At 39.1% G+C, this 26,426-nt stretch overlaps 2 protein-coding genes across 4 annotated transcripts in view; one reads left to right on the forward strand and one right to left on the reverse strand.

The window, feature by feature from the left end:
* LOC138003446 (dnaJ homolog subfamily B member 12-like) overlaps positions 1-13,520 on the reverse strand; it is a 25,160-nt gene extending 11,640 nt beyond the window's left edge. The window contains exons 1-7 of the mRNA XM_068849518.1: positions 13,362-13,520; positions 11,167-11,332; positions 9,565-9,710; positions 6,590-6,715; positions 4,559-4,627; positions 2,850-2,929; positions 870-979 (exon numbers count right to left, since the gene is read on the reverse strand). Of these exons, the coding sequence (XP_068705619.1) occupies positions 870-979; positions 2,850-2,929; positions 4,559-4,627; positions 6,590-6,715; positions 9,565-9,710; positions 11,167-11,332; positions 13,362-13,494 (830 nt within the window). The 5' untranslated portion in view covers positions 13,495-13,520. The remainder of the gene's footprint in view (positions 1-869; positions 980-2,849; positions 2,930-4,558; positions 4,628-6,589; positions 6,716-9,564; positions 9,711-11,166; positions 11,333-13,361) is intronic.
* A 999-nt stretch (positions 13,521-14,519) lies between these two features.
* LOC138003447 (uncharacterized) lies at positions 14,520-26,205 on the forward strand. 3 transcript variants are annotated; one of them, XM_068849522.1, is made up of 6 exons: positions 14,542-14,640; positions 18,520-18,570; positions 18,696-18,771; positions 21,402-21,559; positions 24,070-24,277; positions 26,035-26,205. In XM_068849522.1, the coding sequence occupies exons 3-5, from the start codon at positions 18,702-18,704 to the stop codon at positions 24,274-24,276; spliced, it is 435 nt and encodes a 144-aa protein (XP_068705623.1). In that variant the 5' UTR covers positions 14,542-14,640; positions 18,520-18,570; positions 18,696-18,701; the 3' UTR covers position 24,277; positions 26,035-26,205. The 3 variants fall into 3 exon arrangements, with proteins under 3 accessions (XP_068705621.1, XP_068705620.1, XP_068705623.1); XM_068849520.1 differs by lacking the exon at positions 18,520-18,570 and having other exon boundaries at positions 14,520-14,640; XM_068849519.1 differs by lacking the exon at positions 18,520-18,570 and having other exon boundaries at positions 14,523-14,640; positions 18,700-18,771.
* The last annotated feature ends 221 nt before the right edge of the window (positions 26,206-26,426 follow it).

Below are 26,426 nucleotides of genomic sequence, written 5' to 3' on the forward strand. Positions count from 1 at the left end.
ACATTACTATTCTAAGTTCGTTTTGCTCCGGACAAATCGGCCATTTCCGAGTTCATGTCTGCCTCCTCTTCAAAGCGAGTCTAAGTGCGAAGTTTTTGCGATGGCAATTAACTAATTTTCATGAAAACTACGCACGTAGACTCGCTTTGAAGAGCAGGCAGACATGAACTCGGAAAAGGCCTATTTTCGGGCGACGTTTCGCGGGCAATAGGCCGCGTTTATTATGAAGAGGTATAATCCGTCCTGTCACCTTCTTCGTCTCGAGTAAAGACGGGACGAAATGGATAAGACGCATAATCTGTCTGGGGAGTCCCAATCGAACAGCTTATCACACTTTCTCGAAGTCTTTCCTATGCCCCATTCACACTTTTTTTTTCCGAACCAATCATCAGAGCTTTTCCTTGGCGAGGAAAAATGTTTTGCTTTTATACTTTTAATCCACGACATAAGATTGTAGTTTTCAAGAGAGGATTCACAGGAACGATAGCCGCTATCTTGCTTCCTTAATAAACAGTTCCTGTTGTTATTTAAACGAGGAGTAACGCTTTCGCGAAAGTTGAATCGAGTATGAATAATTGACAATGTTTCGCGTCGGTGATTTTGCGAGAATCGAGTGTCGAGGATCGAGTTTGATTTCAAGTGAATCGAGTCTCGATCCTCGATTCTCACGAGGATCGAGTCGAGACTGTCAACTTACTTTTGCACGGTACTGTATTTACACGAGCAATTTTTCCTCTTGTCAAGGAAAACGGGAATTTACAGCGACTGAATTGCTAAGGGGAACTCCTCTACGTCTACTAAACGTGCGGTTTGGACTGGAACCCGAGGTCTCCGTTCACCGCTGACTTCAAGTTAAGAGCTTAACTTACCCTGTCCTTTGCAAGGAATACGGAGGGTCTTGCAACATAAAGCTACTCATAACTGATAATCCAACTAACAAAAGAATCGGCATCAACTGGATCAGCGTCTGTACGAACGCCTGAAAGCAAATCAAAAGCAAGAAGATGAAGGACAAAAGTCAGTATTGGAGTGATTTCAGGCGAAGGCCAAACGTCGAACTACATGGACTAAATGGTAGATTGTTAACTCACTGTCGTTTTGCAGGGGACGCTAAACGTACAAAAATGTAAAACGCATCTGTAGAGCGTGCAAATCAATGTTTAAGGGGTGTGGCTCTTAACTACCAAACCGTTGCTATGGACCCCTTCAAATACACTACAGTTATCCTTTTTTTGCCGAGTGTGCTCTATTTAACATTTCTTTATCTGCTTCGACTCACAAACATACTTGGTAAATAACGTGACCAAAACAGAAAATGCCGAAAAACTCAGCGAGTTTACTATGTTTTTCACACATTTTTAACGCAACAGTCTGAGATCATTCTACCACAAAATCTGTAGCATGGATTTAAAAAGATACTTATTTCTCGAAAAAAATTTTGACGTAATAACGCCATTCTTGTCACGAAGCTTTGAAATTGTGTTCTTTAAACGTAATAGCCCATTTCCGAGTTGCTGCATGCCTCAGTTTCGAAGCGAGACCTGGTGCACAACCATTCAAACGGAAATAAGTTGCGTATTCTCTTGCAAATCAAACTGATTTCCCTCACGATAGTTGAGAACCAAGACTAACTTCGAAACGGAGACAAACAGCCACTCGGAAATGGCCCATTTCGCGAGCCAGGATTGATTTTGGTTTCTTTTCTGATTGGTTGAAAAAAAATGGCGCGACAACTTGGAATCAACCACTGAGTGAACTAAAAGTAATGCAAAACCAAAGCAATTCACCAATTACTTTCGACACTCAATTGAAAACCTCTCTAGTGACAAGAAGAGAATGAAAGGTAAAACTACACAAAATCGACTACAATGTCCTGACAAGGCCCCCTTTAAGATCCCCCCGGGGGGGGGGGGGGGGCATTTAGACGGTACGATTCTTGCTTTTGACTTTCGCATGCGATTACCCTATGCCACGACCTCACCGCCACAAATGATAGGGACCTTTAGATTCTAGGACGAGGACGAGGACGAGGACGAGGACGAGGACGAGGACGAGGACGAGTTTTGACTGCCTGTGTTTAGCGAAAATACTTAGAAGATTCACAACCCGGACTATTAATCTTACTCTTTGTTAGCAGTGTAGGTTGCTCAGTTATTCTACTTGCTGGCAACTTAGCCTTTTTGCTGATCGAAAAATGCCAAGACTGCTACCGTGTTGCTGACTTGTTTTGACAAGACGACATTTTTGCAAAACGGTTAAACCTCGTACTAAAATGACAACGGTATCACGTTTTACCGCCAAAATGACGCTGGTTTGCGCGCTCGCTGTTGTTCTATGAAAAAATCTCGTACTCGTAGTCGTTCTCGTCCTAGAATCTAAAGCTCTCTAATGTCAAGAGCTAAGACTCTCTTACCGACAGCAGTTCACGAACCCGGGGAACGTAAATGCATGATCGAAAGTCACAACACACTCCTGCTACAATAGCTGCAGGCGAAAGGCGCGAGAGCAAACTGAACCGTCTAATTTGCCCTCAAAGATGGAGAAGGCAGGGACTAAATTTTTCCCTCTCTCCGCAACGTCTTTTTACATCGTATCCTACCCATAATGTAGTACAAGCCCCAATTTTGGGAGACACCACCGACACCGTTATCCAACATTTGCCCAACACTGGGCATATTGGCCAAACATTGCTCTCTTCTCCAAGTTAACCAATCTCATTGCTTACCCTCGAAAACATGTTAGTTACACTCATCCGATCTACAAAAGGTATGTAAGCACAATATTGTCACGGTGTAGGACAAGAATCAAACTGATTTGAGCCATTTTTATCTTAGGAAACGCTCTTTTACCGGTTCATGTTCTTCCTCTTCATGGAACTGTTGATTTTCATGCCCTCTTCTGCGACGTCTTCTGTGCACATACACACGACCTGTGTGTGAAATCAAAGGGTGACTTTCTAAGAATGATTCTTTACTAGTAGTTTTCGATTTTTTCTACTGATTTCTATCCATGGTTGGCCCATGGTTGGCTCATGGTTGGCTCAAGGCTGGTCCATTATGGGGAGCAGTGTTGACGCAGTGGTGATTTCAATTTCACTTTGCTTCAGGGCCGCGCACGATCCTCTCAGACGTCGACGGACATGTCACCTCAAAATATAACTTTGCTCAATCATAAGTCTGTTTTGCCGAGTACGCAAGTGAAATGTATTTATTAATATGCGTGCCGTACGTGCAACCCAATATTTTTTTCCTCTTTTAAAGTGCCCATAACCCCAAAATATTTTTTTCGCTAAAATGAATCTTTGCATGCAATGTAAATCAGTTTGTGACGTAAAAACAGGAATAGACCCACTCCACTTCTACTTCGGTCGTGAACAAAAGACGCTTGCGTTTTCGCAACTTTCGAAGCCTCTAAAATGGCAGGATTTGTGAGAAAAAGGAAAAAAATAGCTGCGATGCGTTTCGAACAGGTACAAAGATTCATTTTAGCGAAAAAAATATTTTGGGGTTATGGGCACTTTAACTGATAAAATTATTGTTTCGGGCCTTTATCGTTGCCAAAGCCGTCGTCGTCTCTCATGAACTCCTCACGGTATTTATTTCATTCATTCTAATATCCGGTAAAGAAATGTATTACATGCAAAATGCACCGCGCAAGACGATCTTCTTCACATCTAATCTGATAATGCTATTGTTTCGTACATCAAGAGTTTTGTATTCTTTTCGGTTTTTTCTTAGTAACTTTCCAGCATTGTACCCTCATTTTACCAGTATGAATGATAAACTCAGTATAGAGCGTTTTCATATGACGTCACGGCGGCCATGTTAGTGTTTCAAAAACAAAGGAATTGCGCGAAAACATTAGCTACTTTTGGTTTGTCCACCAGCAATTTTATATCACATTCACTCTTATCTGTGTCTCAAGAGGTTGGTTGCAAACCACCTACTTTTAATTAAGACCCGGCGCACACTTCTTCTTCATCTGATGAGCAAGAGTCTGGGCTTGAGTATTGGCCTTACCCTACCGTATCGACCATGTTTGACAACGATAAGCGTTTAAGCACAACACGCATGCGTCCTGGTGTAAGATATTAAGGCGATGACTTTTCACGCGCCCACACCTGGGCCAGGTAGTTCGAAAGCCCATTAACTTAATCCAGGATTAGCGTAAACGATTGTTTCATGTTTTCAACTTTGTGGTGAAACTTTCTTTTTCTTATTTTTGCTTTTCAAGATAGACTTCTTCTAACGTAAAGTTTTGCCGAATATCAGCGCGGAACTGCATTTGGGAGTAGATCAATAAACTCATTGGTTAATTTTTAATCTGGGATTAGCGTTAATCGGCTTTTTGAACAACCGGGCCCTGGAGGAAATGTTCACTCGTGCCAAAGAGTATTCAACATGTTGAATATTGGGCGCCGATGGCACGCGATACTAAAAGCAATGAAAACGCCACCGCACATTGGAGAACTTGCTTACGCCAACAGTCACGAATGAAACTGATACATGTAGCTCCACTATGTGCCAGGCTTCAAGAAAACAAATTAAGAGTTCCCTACCTCCTGACATGGATGCTCCTCCAAACCCGCCGAAAAACATGTTAAATAATTCCTCAGGAGTTATGTCGGCTGCAATACAATTCAAACATTGATTGATATACAGAGATGAATTTCTTGCGAAACGCCACTGCAGTTTACAGAGAGATTTACTATCCTGTTAATACCAAACAGGAAACACATACCTGACATTTGCGTTTTGCCAAAAATGGAACAAGCTCGCTGGATATGAGCTCGTTTATTTCCTGTGAGCTCCAGATGGAGCGACTTTCCTATGACCTCGAAAATGTGTTCGCAGCTTGTTTTACGGACCAATGTTTGGCAATATTAAAACGAACCTTCTCCATATTCCCGCCAAGGAAACTCCTAATATGGGCAGTAAACAGTTCGATTGCCCAATCACATTACTACACTTCAAATGACGTCAAAGCGAAATGACGATCGCTTTCCAGAAAGTTCCATGGAGAGATGACGTTGTTTACATCCGCGTTCGCTTAGCCAATGAAAATTCGCGCTCGTTTCTTTTTGTTCGATAAGCCAATTAAATGTTTTACATTTTTGTTTACGTTCTGTTTTTTACGTTTATTTTTCAAGGTCATGTGAAAGTCGCTCGACAGGTGGTCAAATTTCTTCTTGGTTTAAAAATTTTCAAATCAGTTCAATTTTGATTTTTCTGTTTCTAATACGTTATTATTGTCATGTCTGAAAAAAAGGAAAAATCACAATTGAACTTCTAATTTAAAAATTTGAACCAAATATAAAGTTGAACCATAACCTGTATACATAGCTCTGTTTAAGCTACAGTTAGAGCTCTGGCCCCAGTAGTTCGAAGGGTGGATAGTGCTTTCCACTGGATAAATCAATATCAATTGTTGGTTTTTCTAGTGTTTATCTGCTGGATAGAGCGAGTTTCAATTGAGTGCCGTAAAACCAAAACCAAAGTTATCACTTTGGCCAATCAAAAAGCACGGAGACAATCAAGTAAACCAATCAAACTCGAAGTAATTACACGTAGCCGTCAAAAAGCGCGGGAAAATGTGCACGCGCGAGCCACGACTGGTTTCGGTTTCACTTCTGATTGGTTGAAAAAATGGCGCGAGGAACTTTGAACCAATGACTAGTGAAGTAATGCAAAACCAAAGCAATTAGCTAATTACTTTCGACAGACACTCAATTGAAAACCGCTCTAGTGATTTATCAGTCCCCAGTTGTTCAAAAGGTGGATAGCGCTATCCACCAGATAAATCACCATCCAGTGGATAAATCATAGTGAAATCAATTGCCCTAGCCAACGGATACTGATTTATCCCGTGGATAGTGTTATCCAGCTTTTCAACAACGGGGCCAGGTGGATAGCGTTATCCATCTTTCGAAAAACTGAGGCCTGGCAGTTTGGGATCCCTGGCTAATCACAGATGTTCGAAACGTTTGACCAAAAAATGGTACAACATGCACGCTTCCATGTCTGCAGGTAAAGATCTCGATAACAATAATTATTAGACTGCTACGATGTATATGGTTTGTACACAGCAGAAATTATATACAGTAAGTATAGAGACCATGAATTTAAAGAGGTAAGTGTTTATTGTGAGGCTATCAAACCACTCAAAAGAAACCCCAAACAAATAGCAAAATATTTATTCCTTCCATACCTCACTTGAATATTTTTAAAGATTTTTGGAAGGATTTTGTGGAGAAAAGTACGTACATGTAAGCTAAAAAGCACAAAAACTTTGAAAAGCATACAACAGTTGGCCGCCATGTTTACAAATGCGCAGGCCGCCCACGTCAAAGCTCAACAAACTACTCGTCAATCAAAACCCAAGGACAATAATTCTTCACCAGTGAAAAAAATAGTCCAACCAATCAAAATACTAAGACGACAATTTTTCACTAGACTAGTGAAAACATCGACTGTCATGACAAATATACAATGTTTATTTCATCACAGAAATGTACTGAGAACTCTATCCTTATATAATAAACACGTTTTTTACTCCACTTCTGTGTACACAGTGCATTTATAGAACTGACCTTCAAAACCTCTGGCATAATCGTAATGATCCCTGTATATCTGAGGTTGCGGGTTCTCATCACCAAACTGATCGTACCGTCTCCTCTTGTCAGCATCCGAAAGAACTGCGAATGCATTGCCTATTGCTATGGACAAAAAATGAATTTAAAATAATGTTAAGTTTTAAGTCTTCTCTTTTTTGAAGGCAACATTTCTCTCCACAAACGCTACTAACAATAACTCTTTTGGTTACATGTAGATCCAAGAATTGCCATCTCTAAGGGATGCCAAAATAAATATGACATTCCATGGGGAAAAGTACACTAATACTTTAATACAACTAAAACGACTGAAGCATTACGCATCTGTTAGTCATCTGTTAGAAGATTACAAGAAACTGTTCGAGTGTTCGCTTCATCCATTAGAGCGTTAGTTTCATCATTTCAGTGAGCCCCACAAATTACCACCTCCAAGGGATTTTAAAATTTATGCAGCCTTGTGAAGTTATACTTTTGAAACCATCTTCCACATTTTGCATTCACTTTTTATCATATTGAGAGACGATTTGAAGCTGGCATGCAAAGAGCCTGTACATGCACTGGACGAAGGCCACACAACATGTTTACTTGAATGAAAACATGCGCATATGAAATTACAATTTGTAGTGTTCATTCCCTGTTATATAATAAAATTAAAGAATAATTATAATTATGAAAACTACTAAACTATTATGATAATATAAAAACCATTAAATTTATTAGTATGAAAATTATACCCCTAGGCTACTGAATATAGGTACATATACACAAAAAAAAAGATAAGGACATGTAATTTCTTATTAATTTTTAAATTCTTTATTATCATTTTTCTTTTGGAATAACTACAGTACATGTACAGCTGTATTGTTGCTGTCTGGTTTCTGAGTCTGAAGTTTCAAGAATTAGCACTTCAGCGGAGCAAACTAAAGAAGGGTTTATAAGAAGAACTATAAATTATTTTTCAGCAACAAGTACATACATACATACATACATACATACATACATAGTTTATTTGATAACGCAGGTTACAGAATGCGCAAGACTGAAGTCCTGATGTGGACCTGCCTATCTACTATTTAAGACAAAAGTATGTACATGTGAATAAATAGAAAAACAACCGAAATAAATAATAAATATAATAATAATAAGTGATTGTCACAGTGAAAAGCTGTTATTGTACTTAATGTATCACTAAATGTAGTAGCCAAATCTTAAGGTCCACATCTTTAATTAACCCTTTGAAACCCAAACTGGCCAGACTTAAGTATTTTACTCTGTCTAACGCCAGACAATTTTACTTGTCAATGGGGAACCCCCAGGAGTCAGTGGGTTATTAGTATCCGCACACTAGACACATCCAAGAGTGCTCTACAGTTCATGTAAAAGCTCTTTTATCCTTAAATGACACTAAAACCGTTCAGTCCTAAGAGTGAGGCTTACATTGCATAGATTTTAATCTGTCTAAAACTCGACAATTTTACTTGTCAATGGGGAACCCCCAGGAGTCAGTGGATTATTAGTATCTGCACACTAGACACATTCAAGAGTGCTCTACAGTTCATGTAAAAGCTCTTTTATCCTTAAATGACACTAAAACCGTTCAGTCCTAAGAGTGAGGCTTACATTGCATAGATTTTAATCTGTCTAACGCTGGACAATTTTACTTGTCAATGGGGAACCCCCAGGAGTCAGTGGATTATTAGTATCTGCACACTAGACACATCCAAGAGTGCTCTACAGTTCATGTAAAAGCTCTTTTATCCTTAAATGACACTAAAACCGTTCAGTCCTAAGAGTGAGGCTTACATTGCATAGATTTTACTCTGTCTAATGCCAGACAATTTTACTTGTCAATGGGGAACCCCCAGGAGTCAGTGGGTTATTAGTATCTGCACACTAGACACATCCAAGAGTGCTCTACAGTTCATGTAAAAGCTCTTTTATCCTTAAATGACACTAAAACCGTTCAGTCCTAAGAGTGAGGCTTACATTGCATAGATTTTAATCTGTCTAACGCTGGACAATTTTACTTGTCAATGGGGAACCCCCAGAGGAGTCAGTGGGTTATTAGTATCTGCACACTAGACACATCCAAGAGTGCTCTACAGTTTATGTAAAAGCTCTTTTATCCTTAAATGACACTAAAACCGTTCAGTCCTCAGAGTGAGGCTTACATTGCATAGATTTTAATCTGTCTAACGCTGGACAATGTTACTTGTCAATGGGGAACCCCCAGAGGAGTCAGTGGGTTATTAGTATCTGCACACTAGACACATCCAAGAGTGCTCTACAGTTTATGTAAAAGCTCTTTTATCCTTAAATGACACTAAAACCGTTCAGTCCTAAGAGTGAGGGTTACATTGCATAGATTTTACTCTGTCTAATGCTGGACAATTTTACTTGTCAATGGGAGTCACTTCAGCGATGAATGGATTAACAACATCATTCTACTGTACACCCACTCAACCCACCGACTCAAAGGAGTGACATTTGATACATGTAGATTTTACTCTGTCTAATACCAGAAAATTTTACTTGTCAATGGTGGCTGTTGCAGGGATGAATGGGTTAACAACATCTAGGTCCACTCCCGTCCAGAGAGTCAGAGTGGCTTAGTGGTTATCTATTGGGCCTCCCAGCTCTGCAAGCCAGGGTTCAACTCTAGCCCCGGCTTACATGTGGGCTGAGTTTCAGTCAATCTCAACCTGATGCGAGGCTTTTTCTCTGGGTACTCTGGTTTTCCTCCCTCATCAAAATTAACTCACAGCTAACTAATGTCTAGCTGTGGTAATGTGTTCCAAAATCAAACATGAGCTGCAACCTTTTGCAATTCAGTCCTCAATACTGCAAGTACAGGATGATTAGCACTGGCAATTATTATTATTATTATTATTATTATTATTATTATTATTATTATTATTATTATTATTATTATTATTATTATTACTTAAACAAACCTTTGAATGCTTCTGATGCACCAGGGGCCCTGTTTTTATCGGGATGAAATTGCAGCGCAAGCTTCTTGTACTGTTTCTTCAAGTCTGCTTCTGATGCGTCCGTGCTAACTCCCAAGATTTCATAATAATCCTTGCACTTTTTGATGCTAAAAATTAATGTCATGTTGTGAAGGATGACACACATAATTATTTGGAGACCACAGACTAGAGGGGCTTTCCATTTGACCAAACGTTTTTATAATTTCATGTGGCGAATGAAACAGCATTTTCCTGTTGGTCGCTCAAACCAATCACATCAATGATCATGAGAATTGCCACAAAATTAACAAACAGAAGTTGTGCCCAAGGAGGAATGAACCAGTGGAACAGGATTTTCTGGTTGTTCTGGAATTGCACAACTTCAGGCTTGCTTCACACTTGGTAAATGTACATGTACTGGTATGCTCCATTCAATTCCTTACCCAGTTTTTGGTCAAATAGATTTAGTGTGTCAAGGACTCAAAACTGTTTTTTAAATTTTTCTTTTCATCCACTGGCAATTTTTATCTCTCTGAAGCTTATAAAATGAATGCACTGTAGCTTCAAATGCAAAATGTTGCACTAATAATTATGATCATGGTGAACAGAGTACATGTCTAATACATTATTCAGAGGTTTCAATAGAAGGTGGCTACTGGCGATAGATCGCCAAGTACTTTGGTCCATCCTGCCACTTTCTTCGCAGGACCATTTGAAGGTGTTTTTCCACCATTCTCTATCACGAAAATAAAATTGCTTTACTTGCTTCAGTAAACTCCAAATTATGGACGTTTCTATTCAAGAAATTAAATTATGTCTAAATACAAACGTACTGAAAATCGCGTACATCATGTATTTAGGGGTTAGTGCTCAATTTACATGACATTCTGCCTATAAAGTACTTAAATACTAATTAATAAGCCAGCAACTTCCTTCAAAGATGACTATATTTGTAGTATTTTATTGCCTAATTTCCATTGCCTTTTGGAAGGGAGACTCCTCTCAGAAAATGCCGGAAATGGCATTTCCAAGCTTTAATTTCAAAATTTTCAGGGGGAACATGCCCCCAGACCCCCCTAGAAGCTCATGCTTTCAGCACTCAGGATCGCACAGCCTCCTACTGCAAAACGTACTGAAAGCACTCAGTCTAATTATTATCAATAATAATTCTTATCTCCATAGAAACAAAGACTTTTTAAATTAATACTAAAAGGACTTTTTCCTAACTACTCATAGGTGGAAATAGTTTGTGAATGACAACACTTAATGTACCACTCTCTCTGATTTTTGCTTTAGTCAGATTCAACCAAATCCAAATTCATTTTTATTGTGAGGAATTACATGTACTAACGTACGAAAGACAATCATTTTTCTTATTTGAATGTATTTTCAACAAGACAAACACAAATTTAAGGTGTTCTAGGTAAATTCTGTGTAAATAGAGATAGACTGTTATTATTCTAAAATCAATAAAAAAGAAACATAAGGAAAACTGCATCACAGATAACCACCAAATCCTACTTTGCAGATCAAAGACAAAAATACTAGTAACATGTACACACTGTACATAAAAGTGTCACATACTTTTTGACAGCTTGAAGCTGCTCAGGTGTGTAATCTTTTTCTTCTCTGACGGTCTCTCCATTTGCTGATGCATGACCAGATCTGTGTCGCATATTCTCTGCATTCTGGTTATGTTTGTGTGAATCTCCTGCCGACATGCCATTCTTGGATAAGGTAGATAACAACTCTGAAATACATGCACAGCTGTAAGACCCCAGATATTAAGTATGAAACTACATTTGGGATCCCATCTCTTATCGGTGTGTTGTTATTATTATTGTTATAATTATAATAATAATAATTATTATTATTATAATTATTATTATTATTATTATTATTCGGATTATGATTGTGAATATCATTCTAGCACTTTAGTACAGCAGATCATATATTCTAAATTTCAGATTGTTTTTAGAATTTGTTAATAAAGTTATTATGCTATTTACAAAGTAATTTTTGTGAAAGTAAAATGTTAAAACCAAACGTTGATTTCCTTGTAAATAGCATATATTTTACCTAAGCGAACATTATGGACACAAAGATATTATTATTATTATTATTATTATTATTATTATTATTGTTATTATTATTATTATTATTATTATCTTTGTGAACTGGATGATAGTTCAGCTGAATTCTGCTACCCTATACTAGACAGTTAATAATATCCAGAGGTGTTTTATGATAGCCATTTATTGACGCTGTTGAGGCTGAGTTACGTAAACTTAAACTTTGCCGATTTGATTTTTTTATATTCTTGAGTGGGAATTTCTGGTTTCCTTAGTCTTGATAAAATCTTCAACCGACTGGTCAGTTTCACAAAAAATGATACCCTTTTCTAGACCGAAAGGCTATGATTTATATACTCTTAAACTTCTTTAAGAACAAACCCTTCACAGCGGCCGTATCCCCTCCCCCCCCCCCCCCCCCGCGGTATTCATTTCTGCTTTAAACCAGGTTAAGCATATCCTTAAAGATTTTTTGTATTAATCCAGAAATCAATAACAATAATAATAATAATAATAATAATAATAATAATCCTTTTCCTTAGCTCTTGCTAATACTTACAGTAGTGCGTCAAATCTCCCAGTCCAAACTGCATAATGTACATGTATCCCTCTGTTATAATTTTGTGAGCTTATTTTATTCTTATTTCGTTGTATACACTATCCATTAACAGTAGGGACAATTCATATTTCCCATGTTTAGATGCAAGAGCTTTGAGTTAATATTTAGCTCTTATTAACCGAGCAGGAGGCCTGTATGGGAGAATCTTGACCAAGGTCGTGAGTACAGACTGAACGCAGTGAGGTCTGTACACACGACTGAGGTCAAGATTCGATTAATAAGATGTTTATTATGTGGCAAACAACAACAATTTAATTCGTTTAATGTAACTGGTTTATACTAACTGACAATTTGCTTGCGAACGGCGATGAGTGGCGATGAGCTGAACTTAATTCTGTCAAAGTTTGCTCGTCATCCTCTCTTTTGTCATCATGCTGTTTGGCACTTCCATAAGTGAATATTGGTAGAAGAAAATACTCAATATTTTTGCATTTTAGTTTGCATCTTTTCACCGCAAAACATTACCGGTCTACATGCCGGTCTAGATGGGAAAATCTAGACCGCGGTCAATATCGATTTTAGCCAATCAAATTCGTGAATTTTGTAGTTCCCAGTCCTCGTGAGACAGAGACATAAAATAAAACTTAATTATAATTACACACGAAGAACAGCAGTTCTAATGTAATTAATTGCTACAGTAGATAATACTTTCTATGTACATATACAGACAGACTTCACCTTTTAAGATATAAACATTTAAGCTCATCTTTTTGCCTAAATGACTGCTGTAATCACAGCAGATCAGAAAAATGCCTCATGAAAGGGGTATGTCTTTGCTTTTCATTCACAGGTGTCTATCAAACGAATTTCGTGACTTTCAAAACACACTCTCGTCGCCGGTTTCAACTAATAGTAAACAATGATTCCCTTTCATGATATGTCTAAAATCAGGAACTTTTCTCTTAATTAAGGCAATCGATATGACATACAGTAAGACTTCACTCGATCAAACTGAACGCGAACCCGTAGCGACAAAATTTCATTCGGCCTATTACGACATACTAGTTTTATTAAAGGCAGTATCGTGAGGCCGAGAGCGTTCACTGTAAACAGCGCTGATTTGTAAACGACGCAATATTTTCACTTACCTTCGACTTCTTTCGATGGGTAAAGCTTTTGTGACTTCTCAAGGAATTTTAAAGCTTTTTCTTTCTTTCCTTCCCTGAGATATTTCTCCGCTAGTTCCCGGCATTTTAAAGCTTCATCTTTGTTGCCGTCCATATTGGCTTGTCACGATTTCCCTAATGCTCATGCGCGAGTTATGGCTTGTTTCCAGTTCCCCAGTACACTTCTTTTCCAACATGGCGGTCAATGTCAATGATAGATCATGATAGTCCACACTGACAGCATACGTGCCAACTCTCCCGGATTATCCGGGAGTCTCCCGGATACGGAACGAATTTCCCGGTCTCCCGTACGGGTCATTAAATCTCCCGGATAAAAACGACTCTGAACCTTTTACAGACGTTTCCCCATTCTAGACTCAAATTGCATCCCCTAGTTAAAAAAAAAATCGATTTTTTCAAACTCGTTTCATTGTTTCTTAATGCACTTCTTCATCTCTGAGTTTCAAACACACGTTAATAGAACTAAACAAAATGACTTCCTTTAGCTATCATAGCCACATAACCGATTGTTTGATTGGATCTCTGATTAACCAATAAAAATCTTGACATAAGTACCCTGTTTTCCCGCAAATTCACAATGGCGGCAGAATATTCTTGTATTCTGAAGGAGCTGCTGGGGGATGGGTGGGTGCGTTTAAGGAAGGGGGGAGAGAGGAGGGGAGGGGGAGTGGGTTGGGTTGATCGACGGGGGAGGGGTGGGGAGACCGGCGGGAAAAAATCTCCAGATTTTAGATCTCCATAGGTTGGCATCTCTGTGACAGAAGCAATATTTAGATTTTTATCAATACAGCAATGAACGCCAAGAATAAGGACTGAAAGTTTTAAAAGTGTTTTTATCAATAGAACTTTACTTAATTTTAGATAATTGGATAATTTTAGAAATTTGTAAACTGAGCCCGTCAGTGATGTTTTTCATGTGTGTAATAAAGACTAATATTATTGTTAAAAATCAAGCTGCCTGTCACTTCCAAACCCAAAGACTTTCAGGATGATGAACAGATTTTTTGCAATTATATGTCTCAGTGACAGCAAATGTCATCTCGCTTTCTCGGCAATTCTTTCAATTTGTCACCAGATACATGTATATAGTACGTAGGCCAGCTTTGTTTGTATAGAGACCGAGAGTATGTTCAGTTCAAAGAACACAAACTAAAGGACCTTTGTTTCTAGAGCTGGTTTTTTCACAAGCAGCAACAAATCGCCAAAATTAGTTTTTATAAAAAAGAAAGCTTTTCTAAAGGTAAGCAAAACCTTTTCCTGTACCTTCAAGAAAACGTTTAACTGAGAAACAGTGAGGGATTAATTGAAACATTTGAAAAAAACGCGAGTTCTTAACTTAGTAGTGAGCATAATTATCGCCAAGCTGTGAGAGGATCAGACTCTGTCTGCATTTCGAATTTGTCATTAAACGGACATGACCTGTTTCCAAAGTTACCGCTCTATGCTGAAATAAAGGAGAGATCAAATTTTAGATGTTCCAATTTAAACCGCAGAAGTAAGCCGGGCCAAACGATTACATTCAACGCATTACGGTATCAACCGATTGTGGATCACTTTAAGTGCCCGATGCTTGAAGTCGCTAGAGAAAACGGATTTACTGTTTTGGAAAAAAATCGATTTTATAACAGTAATTTATCTTACAAACAGTTTTTTTTAACTTGTACGTTCTATGAAATTTCAATAATGCCAAAGTTTATCGTCCCATGGTAGGACAGTTTGAATGAAAGTTGCTTAAAACACATATTCTACCCTCCCCTTTGTTGTGAATAACATAGACAAAAGAAATATATTTATATTTTCCTTAGTGTAAAATGAAAAAAAAGAGCTTACTGGCGAATGCTGGAAACCAGGGATGACATAATTGGATTCTGTGGTTTATATTGGTTAAATTTGTGATCATAGAAAGCCAAACATTCGAAAAACAAACATTCGAAAAACAAATTGCTAGAAAATGTTTTTTTATGCATGCACGGTATACGTCCTGCCAACTTTTATAACAACAAGAGAGTTCGATGCAACTGCATCCATTTCCTGGATGAATTCTCGATCAGATGAGCGGTTTTCGAAAGTGCAGTGCATATTGTCTACGAGATTGTTTCCTTTTGGCTGACACTTACTTATTTTCTCTTATGTTGCCTCTTCAAGCACCCGCTCATTGTTACAATTTTATTTAGTCCAGGACAGCTGAACAAATTTCAGCAATTAAAGCAAAAGATGTGAACTTTAAAAGGAAGGGAGTGCAAGATAAGTAGCGGTGTTGAACTCGCCAAATTGAACTTTTTGTTACAATATACCTAACAGAAAGCAAGTAACGTCAAATTAACCATTAAATTGGTCAAATAAGTTTGCCTCCGGTTTTAACAGCCTCCGCTGAAGTTTAAATATCGCCGACTAAATTGAATAATTCTGATTGGCTGCTTCGAATTAATTGTACTTTCGTTGAAATAGCCTCCAAAAGCGTGCAAATATTGCCGAGTAAACCTCATAACAACAATCATTTGACTCGCAACTTTTAGGAAACTAACCTAGACGGTGAGCGTACTGCGTTGCTGCATGTCTTGTGAGAGTCGATGTTGCTTCGATTCGGTGTGTCGCTCTCGAGACAGTCATGCATGATATCTAGGAGAAAATGGGAAATGGCAAAAAAATCAAGCAAAACGTAAAAATAACAACTTATAAAACTAAAGGAAGGTTTGAATAAAACAGCAAATTCAAAAGGAAGCAAGGATGGGCAAAAATTGAAGAAGATCAAAATGAATTGCAATTGGGATTCTTAACTGAATATGATCAGCCTAACAGTTTTTCAAAGTTTATCTCCTTTGTTTGTAACTTTGTATACATGCTCGAGAAACATTCTTTGTGACGAAGCCGGTTTAAGTTTTATTGTCAAGATCGAGTAATATCTGGGTTAACGTTAGGTTGCATAGCGAGTAGGGGCGAATAACTCGTACAACAACACAAAAATCTACTGTACTTCCGTGATACAGCCCCCTTCAACTTAAGGTTGAACAATATTAGCATTCGAAGGGTGTTCTTATTACGCCAGGTCTCCTTAAGCTTTCTCTTCATGCATATTCCGACTTTCTCTCGGTAACTCTACAAAGTACATGTCTTTATTACTTGAATAAGTCCATACAGCGCCTGAGAATCGTTGCATCATCGTCTGTGATGAATAGTCGTGCTGGCATCAAAACCAAGAAATTTGTCCTGAAAGAAAAAACACCTCGGGTATCTAAAGAAAACACAGAGATAAGACTGAGTTTAAAGCGAACGAAAGGCTGTTTCCTTTTACTCCACGAAACCCGTGTGATTCAAAAGAGAGAAATAAGCTACAACCCTGCTGGACGCAAAGAATAGGATCACATTTTTGATCACTTTGGACCTTAACCTCACCACCCAACCACGTCCAATACACTGCTGTTGAACAACCAGCAACAGCTGACGGCGTTTGTCATTGATGGCCCGGCCAATGAAACTCTAATGATATAATATAAGGAAATTTGGCGGCTTTAATTTACTTTCAACCCTTCAAACAGCGTCCACACAAAGCTCAAAATCACTTTTGATCTAAATTAAAAGAAAACAAATTCTTTCACTGAGAGATATTTTACGTCTCTTACACATACTCATTGAATAATTATTTGTGAATTAGAGCAATTGGTCGCTAAAAGAGAATCTTTACAGCGGCCGCCTCAGTACCGTTTCCTGTTTGGTGTTGGCCGCAAACGCCAATCGAACTCGATTGTTGCAAACTTGAACCCAGTATTGTAAAAGGGGTGATTATTGGTCAACGTGGTGGGAAATAAATAATGAGAGGTATGATCGTTTGTCTCATGACGTAGTCACTTAGGTTGTAGACCGCGACGTTTCGACCGCTCACCGCTGATCTTCTTCAGGCGGTACGGTCGACTGATTCAGACGTGCTACAATATGTATAATTTATGTTGTGAAGTGCGAGTTATAGACAAAGTGAGGAGAGATCCTCACCGTGACGCTTATTTGAGTTCTCACGGCTGGACTGGATCCAGCATGAAATGTAGGCTAATGCGGGCAGATTAATTTGTGTGAGAAAAGATTTGCCCGCATCAGCCTCCATTTCATGCTAGATCCAGTCCAGCCGTGAGAATTCGAAAATTGTCAAGTGGCTTCAAGGAGATTCGAGCCCATTACCTCTGCGAGTTTCACATGTGAAGGATATTACATGGCCGCGCGGAGATACGAATTTTCTCTTCGACTGTTAAAAAATGTTTCACGAGTGAGCGCTGCGGCCATGTAATATTCTATTTATTATATAAACACCAATGCAATACTAAACTATTTCACGAAAGACATCGAAAGGCGAGATATGTTACCATAGCAACAGTGATCTCTTCACGTGTAAAGATAACATGTTATCTTCACTTGTGAAGATATCATGTTTTCGCGCGAAAGCTCACTTGGTATTTTATTGGTGTTTATATAATAAATGCATTTGTTATATAGCTGAATTCTTTCCCCCAACAGCAATCGTTCTCATTGGTTACTTCGATGCCACATGACATCTAACACTAAAACTGTTTCCCGCCAAAAGTCTCTGGGCGGGCAACATTGCAAAATCTATGACGTCAGAGGGTAACAGTGCATTGTTGCCCGCAAATGTTGACCTACGACCGCCGTTGCTGTTGCCATGGCTTGTTTTTCTTTTTGAGCTATATAACAAATCACTTAATGACTGGTCCCTCGGGAAACAGTTAACCTTGTTTCCCTCGAATCTCATTGCTTCCCTCGGCTGCGCCTTGGGTTAACATTGAGATTCTCGGGAAACAAAATTAACTGTTTCCCTCGGGACTAGTCATTAAGTGTTTAGTATTTCACTCATCGCGTTCTTCACGGGAACCCATGAGCTCAACAAATTGACCTGCTCCCAACTGAGTGGATTCATAGTTCAGTTGGTAGAGCATTGCACCTGCATCGCAGAGGTCATGGCTTCGAATGCCGTTGAATTTTTCGGTTGTCTATACGAGACAATTGCCAAATTAAAATTGTCTAGGTAAGTGCGACGATCACTTTCCACTTTCGTTATGTATAATGGAGGTCGGCTGTGATAAGTGGACTTTATACTTATTGTTCAACCTTCTAGCCTGAAGAAGACGAGCGTGCAGTAAGCGGTCGAAACGTCGCGATCTACAAAGTAAGTACCTACATCGTGAGACAAACGATCATAAGCCTTGTTATTTATTGAACTTACTAGATCCCGTGATGTCCTTTACTCACCTGTAAACGCAACGAGAGTACTCTATTTCTCTCTTTTTTTAGCTAGGTATGGGACAAAAGCACGTCAAAGTCTTGCTTATTCTGGCAATAACATTGAGCGTCTTCCGTCGAGTAGAAGGTTAGTGAAAGAGTGAACAATTTTCGTATTCACTTGCAATGTGTCTGATATTTGCAACAACTATGGCCGATCGCGACAAACGTAAGTGGCGCAATGAACAAATTGGAATTTAACGCAATTGTAATAAAAGAGGAAAATAAGAACGAGTAAAATTCGTTATTGGTTGTTTTAAATTTTGATGGTGACGATGTCGACCATGATGATGATAATGGGGAGCTTACATAACGAGGATGGCGACGGCAACGAGGACTTCATTTTAAAATACGAGTTCGCGTTATTCATATCACTGCGAAACTATTTCATGTCGTTTCGCGTTAAAAATGTGAAAATGTGTAGTAACTGTCGAGGAATTAAACTGGTATGAGTGAGTTGGAAGCGTAGAGAGCGAACTGAAAATTTCTCGTCATGTGATAACTTCCTCCACATAACCTTGAATTTGGTCATTTCACGTCGTCATTTAGGAGATGACAGCAAAGAAATGTACTAAAATGTAAAACGCACGTGCAAAGTGTGCAGAGCCATTGTTTTTGCTTACTAAAGCTATTGTTTTGTAGCGTCGTCGTCGCCGTCGGCGTCGTCGTTTCGTAAGCTCCCTAACGATGCTGATCACGACGACGATGATGTTGGTCATGATGATATTGTGGATGGTGATGACGATGACGATGACGATAACGCTGATGATGGTGAAAACAATGATGGTAATGATGTTGATGATGTTGAGTATGATGATGATGAGGATGATGTTGATGATGACGACGATGATGTTGGTGATGACAATGTGGATGATGATGATGATGACGACAACAATGATGGTGATGAAGTTGATGACGATGATGATGATGATGTTAAATATGATGAGGATAAAGATGTTGATGATGACGACGATGATGTTAGTGGTGATGTTGTGGAGAGATGTTGGTGGTGATATTGTGGATGATGATGACGATGATGCTAATGATGATGACGACAACAATGATAATGTTGATGATGCCGTCCGAGTTGAACAGTTCTGATCAGAGTGAAATAAAATCCAGAAAGCAAAACAAAGATCAGACGCAATTGGCTGCAATAGCAGACTGACCCATATTTGCATCTTATCATTTTTTTTCCCTTTTTTAGCAAATTGATTAGCATATAAAAGGAGTCTTGCGACAACTTTGATGAAACACTACACAGGAGTGTTGAAACGTCGGTCTTTGAATAGTGACTCTTTAAGCTACATTCAAAATTATTCAAAACAGAGAAGCTTCAAACTGTTCAATAATGACGGCTGAAAATTCAAATAAGTTAAAATTAAAAGCGTATACCAGCACTAGAAAGAACACCTTTACTTTAGTAACCCTGCAAAGTTTCAGCATATCAGGTGTAACATCAGCTTAGGAAATGGAAGTTGAAATATGAAAAAATTTACAGACATTTGTATGACTGGCAGTATGGCGTATACCCCAGTCATACAAACGCCTGTAAATTTATCAATTTTCAACTTACATTTACTCAGCTGATATAACATCTAATACTCTGAAACTGGGCAGGGTTAGAAACGTAAAGGTGCTCTTTTCATTTCTGGTATCAGTTTTTCATTCAGTTTAATTGAAACTAATTTAAATGTGTATTTTGGAGAAGGGTCTATTGTCAACCAAGGTTGCAGCAAACATCTCCTGGGACCCGTTTCTCGAAAGTCCCGAAAAGCCATTTGAGATACTGCCAACCGCTTATTTTGGAAGGCCGATCTTTTAACATGTTTTCCATGTAACAAAAAGCAAACTGACTGTGAAGTTTGACGACTTAAATCTTCTCCGTTCTTGAGATAAAAAGGGAATGGTGACACCCGAAAATGGCCCGTAAAGTTTCGGGACTTTCGAGAAACGGGCCCCTGGTCTCTTACTGAAACGGAAGAATAGCAGCGTCAGCAGCGTGTACAGGTACAAGGAGTTGGTTGTGATAACAGTGGACTGAGCAATCCACTGGATAATCCCTAGATCGATAGCGCTACAAAAACCAACTGAGCAATTCGCAAGATAAATCGCTAGCGCTATAGAGTACCGAAGTGATGACGTCACAAAAATATATTTTTTGAAATTATGGGATATGATGTCATATTCTTATAGAGGATCCTAAATGATGCCCTCATACCCAAAATTGGCTCTGAATTGCAATTCCCGATGGAGATATAAGGGATTAAAGTTTGATAGCATCCCATACAAACCCTTCAAAATTTGTTTTGGTTCCTTCAGTTTGGAACCAGCTCAAAATTAGAGAGATTTATATGGGGCAGTATCAAACTTTCATCCTTTATATTTCGGCTGTGAATTACAATTAAGAGGTGATTTTTGGCAAGGACCCTTTTCTAAGGACGCTCTATTTGAAAATGGCGCCAAATCCCATAATTTCACAAATTTATTTTTTTGTGACGTCACACTTCGGTACTCTATCGAACCTTAGAACAACTGGGACCCGTACGTTCAAAATGCTCTATAAATGCATCGTGGAAGGAATGGCTCACAAAGTTCAAAAGCAGGCTTAAGAATACTTACTTACTTCCATTCCCACGATCAACCATTAGGCTTTCATCCATCTCACTCCAATAATTTTTTACAAGTTTTAGGCAGCTGTTTGCGTTTTCTCCGTAGGAGCGTTACTGGCAGCCAGTGGTTGCTACAAGGATAAGACAGACGACAGAGCACTTCCAGAATTGCTTTACAACGCCAGAACTCAAAAGGACGGATTGAACTGGTCTGATCCGACTGAGAGCGTTATAAACAAATGCAAGGAGCGGGTCGAAGAAAAGGTATTCATCTCCTTTCAACATAGTGATGAAAACTGCCACCTTTTGACATTTCAGTCGTTGCCTATCGCAACAAGCCTGTCATCTGAGTCCAGATGGCGAAGTTCCCACGAGTCGACTGTGGTTAAGTCGTTGACCATCCGAACGAGTAGTCGGAACGACGAACATTCCACTCGGAACGAGCTTTTTAAGCGTGTTTCGATTTCCGTAATGGGTGCCATTGTTACGTACGTTGAATTTAATTAAGCAATAGACCACAAGTTTCTTTGGTTTATAGGCTGATAAACGACGCTGGATGTTGGTAGAACACGAGAAGATTCGTAAATCACGAGCCGCAGGCGAATGATTTACTAATTCTTCGAGTGTTCTTCCAACATTCCAAGTGGTTTATCATGCCTATAACCAAGAGAAAATGAAGGGACAGAGACGGAGGCTCAGGGCGTTGGTCGGGATATGTCATGTCCACGAAAGTTATTTTTAGACGAGCGGAAGTCTTTGTTCTAGCGGAAGTCTGTCTTCCGAGACGTCTTCGTGCAGTCTTGTCTCGCTCTCAGGTTCTTAGAGAAAATGGCGGCGCACGTGGAAGGCTAATGAATATTTATTTTCTTTCAAACATCAGACCGAGGTTGGCCTGCATGCGGACGTCTCGGAATACAGACTTCCGCTAGAACAAGGACTTCCGCTCGTCTAAAAATAACTTTCGTAGACATGACATATCCCAAAGGCTGGACCGGGAGCCTCCCTCTCTGTCCCCTCATTTTCTCTTGCTATAACCATAGAAACCTGTGGTCTATTGCTTTTATATAAAAATTCAGAAGACGCGCGATTTTCCATGAATTTACTGGCACAATGAAACATAGCTGATTGACCAATCAGAGCACGCTTATTGATTTGGTTATTATATAAATAGAGGATATTACATGGCCGCGCGGGGATACGAATTTTATCTTTGAGTGCTGCAAGTATCTCTCACGAGTGAGCGAAGCGAACGAGGGAGAGATACTTTCAGCACGAGAGATACTTTCAGCATGAAATGTCTAGATTTAAAACAACTTGTTTTGTTCATTTTCGAAATGATGAAAAAGTGGTCACCAACCGCTAAAACACGCATGTTGTGTAACATGAAACAAGATATGAAAGTTATGAAAATCAAATCATGATAATGTCAAATTTTGCAATAAAAATGTTAATTTCGTAGAGAAGAATTATATTAACACACAATAGTATCTTACAATGGAAAGGAAGCTCGCGTTTTATTGGCTAATCGTGTTGGTTACCATGACAACACCAATATCCTCACATGTGAAAGATAAAAATGATATGTTCACTGCGCACGGTGAAGATATGATTTTTTAGTAAAAGGAGAAATCCTGGTATTTCATCAATATCTATATAATAATACTATTTATTTACTGTCGGTGTCTTCGATCCTTCGTTCTCTCCTTTTTTCTTTCTTTACTTTACGCTAAACAATGCCTCTATTCTTCAATTCTCCCAAAATTCGTTTTCCTTATACGGACCTTCCGGCTGGTGAATAAGATATTTTATTATATATACCAAACGGAATATCGTCTCTGATTGAATTGACGAATCCATAAATAGGTTATAGAGTGCCATACGAAAGTTGCTATGGAAACACATGTACAGCTATAGAGTATTTTCTATTTCGAGTATATAATGAATGAAAAAATCGTATAATCGTATCGTACATTTCGTGATTTACGGTCTCTCGGATCAGGGTTTTGAAAGTTCTAAAACTGCATGCAATCGCGTATGTCTCGCGTCGTGGAAACACGTGTGGACTCAAAATGGCCACATTGAAAAAAAATCCATTTTTCCCCCTCAGTTTTCCTAATCTTACATTATACACCTATTTAATTCCTATTTATAATCAGTTGAGATATTTAAGTGTACAATAAAGATTCATTCATTCATTTAGAGAACTTTCATTCCTGCCGATGAATTATACCCCGCGAGCAGTTGTTTCTCCTACGCTTTCCGAGAGAGAAACCACTGCGAGGAACCGTTTGATTTTCCATCAAGCATGTGCGAAGTACGTCACACCCGCGTGATGTACTTGACATCACTTCGTCTCATTTAGCGAAAAATCACTACACAGCAGGCTCGCCCAAACGCTGCAGTTACGTAGCTGAACGCACGCGCAAGCGCCAAAACAAGTTTACTAACTCGTTTTACCGGTTCAAGTTTAATGTATTCGTCCTTGGCGCTGGACAGCAGCTCACTCAGAGAAACTAACGGTTGCTCGCCGTGGTTTCTCTCCCGGGAAGCGTAGGAGAAACCAACTGCTCGCAGGGTAATTAATTACGAAATGCACTCGCGTTCATAGGATTTCTCCTATACCAACCGTTTGCAAAGAGTAGGGAGCCATAAGGGGACCTTGAGTCCTATTGTATCTTTCCTTGCAACTCTGTGTAAAACCGTTCACAGTTACACATTTATTTTACTTGCTACTAATAGCTGTATGTGTGATAGTTTATTCTGTTCCCATTCAGGGCTATAATTGCTTTGGAATTCAGTTCTATGGCGAATGCTGGTCAGGCGACGAAAACGCATGCGCGCCTGAAAACTACAAGAGACACGGCGAGTCAACAAATTGCTACTGCTCTCGAAACAGTTACAAAAAATATGATAGCAATTCAGAATGCCGGGTACCCGTGGGTGGAAAACTTGCCAATTTCGTTTACACAATACGATATTGAGGTAAGCTGCAAGATTTTTCAAATCAGTGTCAAAAGCCGAACGGGACGAAAAAGAGATGGAAGAGAAGTGAGGTTAAGGGAAAAGAAGGGAAAGGGAAGTGAAATGAAGTGATATTGTCACAGGTTAATTGCCACTTGGTTTTTGAGCAGTTTTCAATTGAGTGTCGAAAGTAATTGGCGAATTGCTTTGGTTTATGATTACTTCACTCTGTGATTGGTTCAAAGTTCTCGCGCCACTTTTTCAACCAATCAGAAGTGAAACCAAAACCAATCGGGGCTCGAGCGTGGACATTTTGCCGCGCTTTGTGCCGCCTACGTGTAATTACTTCGAGTTTTGATTGGTTTACTGGATTGTCTCCGTCCTTTTTGATTGGCCAAAGTAATTACTTTGGTTTTGGTTTTACGACTCTCGATTGAAAGTCGCTTTATTATACAAATATAAATATACACATTGCAATGTCTCTGACAATGACAACGTTAATGTTAAAGGAAGCGACGATGACAATGAAAAATGGCCATGACAGTGGCAATGGCAATGAGAATGGCAGTGGCACTGAAATTGGCAATGACAGCGACGATAAAAGTGACTACGAACAATGACTATGGCAATGAGAATTGATAATGACACTGGTAATGGCAATGGCAGTGACAATGAGAATGAAAAAATGGCCCTGACAATGGCCCTGACAATGGGCAATGGCATTTACAGTGAAAATCACAATAGCTATGATAAGTGGCAATGACAATGGCAATGAAAAATGACAACGACAGTGACACTGACAATGACAATGAGAATTGACAATGACACTGACAATGCAATGAGAAATAACACAAGCAACGGCAACGAGAAATGACAATGACATTAACAATGGCAATGTCAGGGAGAAATGACACTGACAACGGTAATGGCAATGAGAAATTACGATGGCACTGACAATGGTAGTGACAATGAGAATTGACAATGACACTGACAATGCAATGAGAAATAACACAGGCAACGGCAACGAGAAATGGCAATGACATTGGCAATGGCAATGTCAAGGAGAAATGACACTGACAACGGTAATGGCAATGAGAAATGACGATGGCACTGACAATGGCAGTGACAATGAGAATTGACAATGACACTGACAATGCAATGAGAAATAACACAGGCAACGGCAACGAGAAATGGCAATGACATTGGCAATGGCAATGTCAAGGAGAAATGACACTGACAACGGTAATGGCAATGAGAAATGACGATGGCACTGACAATGGCAGTGACAATGAGAATTGACAATGACACTGACAATGCAATGAAAAATAACACAAGCAACGGCAACGAGAAATGACAATGACATTGACAATGGCAATGTCAGGGAGAAATGACACTGACAACGGTAATGGCAATGAGAAATGCAATGAGAAATAACACAAGCAACGGCAACGAGAAATGACAATGCCATTGACAATGGCAATGTCAGGGAGAAATGACACTGACAACGGTAATGGCATTGAGAAATGACGATGGCACTGACAATGGCACTGACAACGAGAATTGACATGCAATGTCAATGGCAATGGCAGTGGCAATGACACTGTCGATAACGATGATGATGATGATAATGGCTTTAAACACTAGACCCTTGGCATAGACATAAGGCCTTAGCTCTTATTTCATTACATCCACCATCGCTACTCACGCGGGGTGATTCTTTTAAAACGATTTCTGTCACTATTTCTCGTGCTCTCTTTCCTTTTATTTTCTTTTTACAGCTGTTTTCCGTAATCTACCTTTGGCACAATATGTAACAGATGAGATGCAATCCCGCGAAGCCAGAAAGAAACAAGACAGTATAATAAAAGTTGAATCTTGTCGAAACACAATGAGCTTCAATGCAAGTCACTCGTTTTCGCTAGAAATAAAACGACTACACGTGGCTTTGATATGAGTGCTTTCAATCCACATACGTATCATCTCCCTACTAAATAACAAATAAAAACCAGAAAAAAATGTTTGCATTCAAAGATGAAGTGTTTGTATCGGAAAAAATATCAACTTAAGAATCGCCTGTTTTCACTTTCAAATTTTCCTAGGAGCCCGCCATCTTTACGATTGCCCTATTTGTTTTGACACAAAGAGTTTTGTTTTGTAACAATATGGCAAC

The sequence above is a fragment of the Montipora foliosa genome, chromosome 5 (genome assembly GCF_036669935.1).
Source record: "Montipora foliosa isolate CH-2021 chromosome 5, ASM3666993v2, whole genome shotgun sequence".
NCBI classification, from domain to species: domain Eukaryota; kingdom Metazoa; phylum Cnidaria; class Anthozoa; order Scleractinia; family Acroporidae; genus Montipora; species Montipora foliosa.

Excerpts from the sequence above, each read along its gene's own strand:
- LOC138003447 (XM_068849520.1), top strand. The coding sequence starts at position 18,702 with ATGGGACAAAAGCACGTCAAAGTCTTGCTTATTCTGGCAATAACATTG. Across the intron at positions 18,772-21,401 it reads CGTCTTCCGTCGAGTAGAAG|GAGCGTTACTGGCAGCCAGT; the intron begins GTTAGTGAAAGA and ends TTTTCTCCGTAG. Across the intron at positions 21,560-24,069 it reads AGGAGCGGGTCGAAGAAAAG|GGCTATAATTGCTTTGGAAT; the intron begins GTATTCATCTCC and ends GTTCCCATTCAG.